Source organism: Macrotis lagotis, chromosome 5 (assembly GCF_037893015.1).
Source record: "Macrotis lagotis isolate mMagLag1 chromosome 5, bilby.v1.9.chrom.fasta, whole genome shotgun sequence".
Lineage (NCBI taxonomy): Eukaryota > Metazoa > Chordata > Mammalia > Peramelemorphia > Peramelidae > Macrotis > Macrotis lagotis.
In genome coordinates, this window is record NC_133662.1 from 232,062,415 (window position 1) to 232,068,414 (window position 6,000).

Sequence of the window (6,000 nt, forward strand, 5' to 3'; positions counted from 1 at the left end):
CTATCTGAGAGCTGGTGTGCCTTAAGAAAGGGCTAAGGATCAATTGCTATGTTGTTTATTGTCCAACACCAGGAGAAATGGCAGGAGCAGATCAGAGATCTGAAAACACCTGTAGAGCTGACCAAAGCCTTTGATGCTGTCAGACATAGGAACTTATGAAAAATTATGTCAAAATTTGGTTGCCCAGAAAAGTTCCTCACTATTGTCTGACAATTTCAAGATTGCATGTTTTTTGCTTGGGTTTTGGATAATGGACAATATTCTCCCACTTTCTCAATCACCAATGGAGTGAAACAAGGCTCTATGCTTACTCCCATGCTTTTTGGCATATTTTCAGTTATATTATTAAAAGCATTCAATGAGGACAAACTTCATTAAGATCAACTACCACACTGGCTATGAGTCAAAGACCAAAGTGGAGAGATGTTGCTACATAATCTTCAGTTTGTAGATATTGTATACTCAATGCAGCCTCTGAATATGAGACACAACAAAATATGGATGAATGGTCTGTGATTTGTGCTAATTTTGGTATAACAATTAACACAAAAAATATAAACACAAAAAAGTCAGATGCTCCACCAGCCAGCATCACGCCATCCTTATGTGGCACCATTGATTTTAGCAAATGGAGAAGTTATACATACTGTGGATAAGTTCACAGATTCATATTTCTCCTGTTTTATTTTCTTCCTATTGAAATGTTCCTATTTGTTGATATTTTGATGTTCATAAAATAAAAATAAGTAAATAATTTGTGAGGGTCACAGAAATTTGGGAGAAACTCGACAAAAGATTGAATATCACTTTCCAATGTTCAGTAATTGGCTTGGCAGAGTCTAATCTTGCCTTAATTTAGACTTGCATTGTAAGTCTTCTCTGGCCTCAGGGTTTCCTCTATCTCCCTGTGTTGAGTCAAAAGTGATTCTCCCTCTTTCTTCCTGTGTCCTACTACCTATACTGTGTCACATGGACAAAGATCTAGGGGAATATGGGATCAGAAGAATGTTCTCAAAAAAAGATTCAATGCTAAGAGCAAAGTCATAGAAACATCTTTGTCAGACAGGCACAGGAAGACTGAAGCCCTGGCAATAGAAGAGAAAAGAGAAGCATAGGGCTATATTCACTATATTCTCCTGACCCAAGAATGAAGAGGGAAAAGGAGCACTGAAATTCCCTCTCATCAGCAGGAAGACAATTCAGATAGAAATGATGACATTAGTCTGATTCTTTGCATGCCCTTCCCTTTTCCCCTCTAGCAAAGAGAGAATGGGATAGTGGTTAGAGGACTGAATTTGGAGTCAGAGAGGCTATTTGTTGAAATCTTGATGTTCATAATAAAAAATAAATAATTCATTAACATCAAAGTGATCAAAGAGAAAATCTTGAAAGAAGATTGAATGTCCTTTTGTTATGGTCAATGATTGGGTTTGCAGAGCCTAATCTTGCCTTAATTTAGATTTGCATTGTAGTTCTTCTCTGGCCTCAGAGCTTCCTCTTATTCTTCAGAGAGGCTGCCTTCCTACTGACTAACAAGCAGGTGTCCTGGGTCAAGTCACCCATTTTCTCCTCATCCTTGAGACACTGACAGTTTCTTTTCCTAATCCTTTATATTCCTTCAGTATTGCTGAATTGCTTCTTCTTTAAAAAAAAAATCCCTACCTTTTAAGGCACAAGAGTAATAGACATTCAGAGGGAAATGGTGTGAATTATCCAATGACAAAAATAAAACTATTTTGTCAACAGAGACCAGGAAAATTCAGACACATCTTTGAGCTCTTCAGGTTTTCAACCCTGGGGGCCATTTGAGAGTCTCTCAGTTCTAAGCAATTCGACATCAACTTAATATTGCATGGTCTTCTGTATCTGGCACTTTACATTCTTGGAGATTTTCCTCTGAACATTCTCTAGCTTCCTAAACTTTGTGCAAACTGTGGTTACCAAAACTCTCCACAAGAATCCCTGTGAGGTCTTATTGAAGCAGAACAGTAGGAATATTGCCTCTCTATCTTGAAAGTTTTCTTCTCAGCATATAAGATGATAGCATTTTTGGAATCCCTATAACCTACTGACTCAAAGTGGCTGAGAGTTCATTGAACCCACTAACAGAACCCTTGTTGTCCAATGATCTTACATCAATGTTGTATGAAAAGAGGAGAAATCCCTCTCCTGACACGCTCATCCCCAAAAAACATTGAAACTACAGGAAAAAGATAGATCTTTCAAAAGTTTTATTCTGAAATCTTTGTGCCAAAGAAGGTCATGGGATACAACATATGACCTGAAGGAGTCTAAGTGCAAAGAGCAAGAAAAAATACCCCAAGTGAACATGAAATAATTGACAGAAGTTAAATATCACAGAGGAAAAAAATTGATAATAGGAAGGCTAGAGTCTGGGCAGATTGCACCTGACTGTGGAGTTGCTTAGCTCCATCCATTTTCCTTTAAGAATTATTGTCCCAGATCCCTAAGCTCCTCAGTTCAGCTCAAGGTCTTCTACATAGTTCTGAACCCAGGCATCACTGGGACTGGTACAAATTTCTTGGCCTTTTTTGGTCTGGAACCTAAAGAGAGAGAGTGAAGAAGAGATGAAAAATCAGAAATGGAGAGGGTCTTCTCTGGTCACCCCCACCATGTCCAACCTTGATTACTTCCTGCATATCTCTGCAAGGCCTTAAGGGACGCTTCTCACCTCTAGCAATATCGCTCAGGTCCCTGTGAGTCTTTCAAGTTCTCTCAAGAGATCTCTCCCAGGGGAGTCACTAAGTTAGGATCATCTTGCCATAAGATTCCTGTTGCTTCTGTTTCTCCCACCCCCTTGGGTAAGTGATTCCCCTTGATCCATGGAGACCCCAACCTTTGCCCAGGACCACTTGTGGACCCTCTTTCCTTTGTAACCAGGTTTTCCCCTGTGAGACCAGAATTATTGATTTCAACAAATTGCACAATGGCCTCATTTCCTCTTGCCATCATCTCAACCTGTCTCACTTCATAAGTGATTTGATGGGTAGATACTCACACCACAGCTGGCTGGGAACACAGGCTGCTGGTCTCATAATAATCTGTCACAAATTTTCTTGGGATCTGTCGACTGACATAGGAAAAGCAGCAGGAGGTAGGATAGTTGGAACCCACTGAGAAGAAAGAGGAGGCATGCCATTAGTAAGAGTATACATTTTCAGGTTATATTCTCTTATCTACTGACTCTTTTCCAGGGACATAATTTGTACTAAACACATGGGCATATTATTCCATACTGCTTCCCTCATTGTTTCTACAAGATCAGACTCACTATTCCCACTGGAACTCCAAAGTGAAAATGGGGTTGGGCAGCTAAGATGGATGCAAGAGATCTTTCAATCCAGTTTCTGACTTTTGTCATGGAAACTATTTGCTGGAGATCACATGGATAATTCAATGAAGAGCCAGCATGAAAATTTAGCTGGATATAGCTAAATGATCCTCCTTCTGTTCCTTTGTCTTGTTTCCATCTAACTTCTAACCAGTACATACTGACAAAGGCAGGATTCTAACTTCAAGTCCAGATGAATGGACATCCTTCCTATTCTTACTCCTGACCCTCCCCACCTTCAACAGATCTCTATGGTCAAAGTCATGGAGGGCAACAGGAAGTTAACTTACTTGGTATCGAAGATGCCAGAGAGTTGAAAGCCATGACCATGAGGATGGAGAGGGCAACCACAGAAACTTTCATGGTCCTGAGAGGAGAGAGGGCTTGGAGGAGCAGAACACAAGATAAGAGACTCTGGAGGTCTGTGCCTCTATCTTGGGCTTAGACCCTGTTTTTATAGGGTCTCTAGGAGGTCTCTGAGAGAAAGAAGGGATGTAAAAGGAGCAGAAATTCTAGGGGAGAGCTGATGTCATGGTCAGAGTGAGCCCAGGAAATGTAAGACTGGTGTCACGTGTTGACATTCTCCCCCACAATGTAACTTCATCTTGGGAGAAAGAGGAGGTGAGATGGAGAGAGATGTTCATATGGTGGGAAGGCCAAAGTGCTAAGGGGGAAGTGGTGAACTTGAGCTAGCAGCAGAGATAGGTGGAACATATGTAAAAACATATAGAACTTTGTTGACCATTGCTTTAAAGGAGTTGTTAACATGACTTTCATGTTGCTTTCATTACTGCCTCTATCCTAGGATTGCAGATTGAGAATTAAGAAGTACTTGGAGGTCCCACACTCATTTTTGAGCTTAAGAAACTGTGTTCCAGAGTAAAGTTCAGATTAATAGCCAGAAGAAAATCCTAGATATATTCCCATTTGGTCACTTCACATTTGTATATTCACAGAAAATGGTCCACACAAAGGAATCACCAGAGTTCTTGAGGGCATTGATGGACAATGTTTGTGCAAATGGTGGCCATGAGTAGGTCCATGAAATGAGGGCTCCATGCTTTGTTGGATGATGATTTTACCTGAATACCAATGGAACACTTTAAGGATCCATTCATTGATTATCTCATATCATGTTCACAATGACCTTATGAAATAGACAAGGATGATATATTTATCTCTTGTCTATTTTTCAGACTTGAAGAGATAGAGTTATAGGTCTGAAGGCATGAAGAGCTGGGTTCAAGTCCCATCTCTAAAGCATATTAATTTTATGATCTTTAACCTCACTGTGCCCCCTAGCCATCATGATAATCATATGATTTGTAGAAGAGTTGCTATATAATTAGCATATACTGACAAGGGCAGGATTCTAACTTCAAGTCCAGATGAATGGACATCCTTCCTGTTCTTGCTCCTGACCCTCCCCACCCTCAACAGATCTCTATAGTCAAAGTCATGGAGGGCAACAGGAAGTTAACTTACTTGGTATCAAAGATGCCAGAGTTGAAGGCCATGACCATGAGGATGGAGAGGGCAAGCACAGAAAACTAGGCAGGAAGTGATCAATTCAGGATTCAACCATAGGTCTTGACTTCAGGGAGGTTTTGACAAAATTAGGGGGGCACAAGTCCATGAAAGAGAGTTGACATAAGGGAGCAGAGTATGTATTAAGAAATTACTAGAATTATGGGACATATGTAAGTACTTGCACACTGAGTCCACGGAACATATGTAAGTATCATATATACATGCTTTTTCCTCCAAAAGGAGGTGAAATTCAAGTAAAAGAAGAGGAAAAAAGATGTTGGGAGAATGTGGTGATGGGTGGGAAGAAAACAGTACTATTAAATGGGTTCAGAAAAGGTGGGGAAGGATAGGCAACTCCTTCAATAGTCCTGAAATTTCTTTGAGATGGAACTTTCTTATGCAGGTCTGGAGTGAGCAGACCTGAGACTAAATCTTGTGTCTCTCACTATTAGAATGTCCTTGATCAAGGATTGCATCTCTGAGACATAGTTTCATTAGCTACAAAACTGAGGACCCTTCTACTTCTCCATCCACAGTCTTCAGATCTAGGCACTTATGATCACAAAGGACATGATGGTCATGCTGTATATTCATCATGATAAAGGGTGACCATAATTTTCCTTCCTACTTAGCTTTACATTTGTTTCAAAGTCTCTGTTACTTTCTCAATCTTATTGCTTCCCCCTTAGCACCTTTATCATGGCAATGCACATGTTTTTCTTCTCTCCACCCATTTTCCTCTTTCCCACCATGTTGGAACTGAACTAAGCAACAAAATCTTAGCTCTTAACCCAGCCTTAAATTTTCTGCCATCCTTTTTTAGTTTCTGACTTTCACCTTGATTCGTGTAGATTCTTGTGCATAAACTGTAATATATTGGCCTAAACTGGATTTCTCTCTGACTACTTTCCAGTTTTTCAAGGAATTTTCATCAAATCTAGAATGCTAACCCAATTGACAGATTTCTCGGGGTTTGTTAAAATCTCTACCACCATGTTCACCTGCTTTTGTTTCTGAATGAAGTAAATAAAACCTGGAAAAGAGCTAATGAAATGCCTGGCATGTTGTTAATGAAAACAAATTCAAATGACTGGAGCAGTGATTAATTATTTCAGTAG

The 6,000-nt window shown here is 39.9% G+C and overlaps 1 protein-coding gene across 1 annotated transcript; it reads right to left on the reverse strand.

The window, feature by feature from the left end:
* Positions 1-2,175: 2,175 nt before the first annotated feature.
* On the reverse strand, positions 2,176-3,764 carry LOC141490116 (C-C motif chemokine 4-like). Its single transcript, XM_074190376.1, has 3 exons — positions 3,643-3,764; positions 3,020-3,134; positions 2,176-2,564 (listed from the first exon to the last, which is right to left on the reverse strand). Exons 1-3 carry the CDS (start codon positions 3,713-3,715, stop codon positions 2,477-2,479), a joined length of 276 nt encoding a protein of 91 aa, XP_074046477.1. The 5' UTR covers positions 3,716-3,764; the 3' UTR covers positions 2,176-2,476.
* Between the last annotated feature and the right edge of the window lie 2,236 nt (positions 3,765-6,000).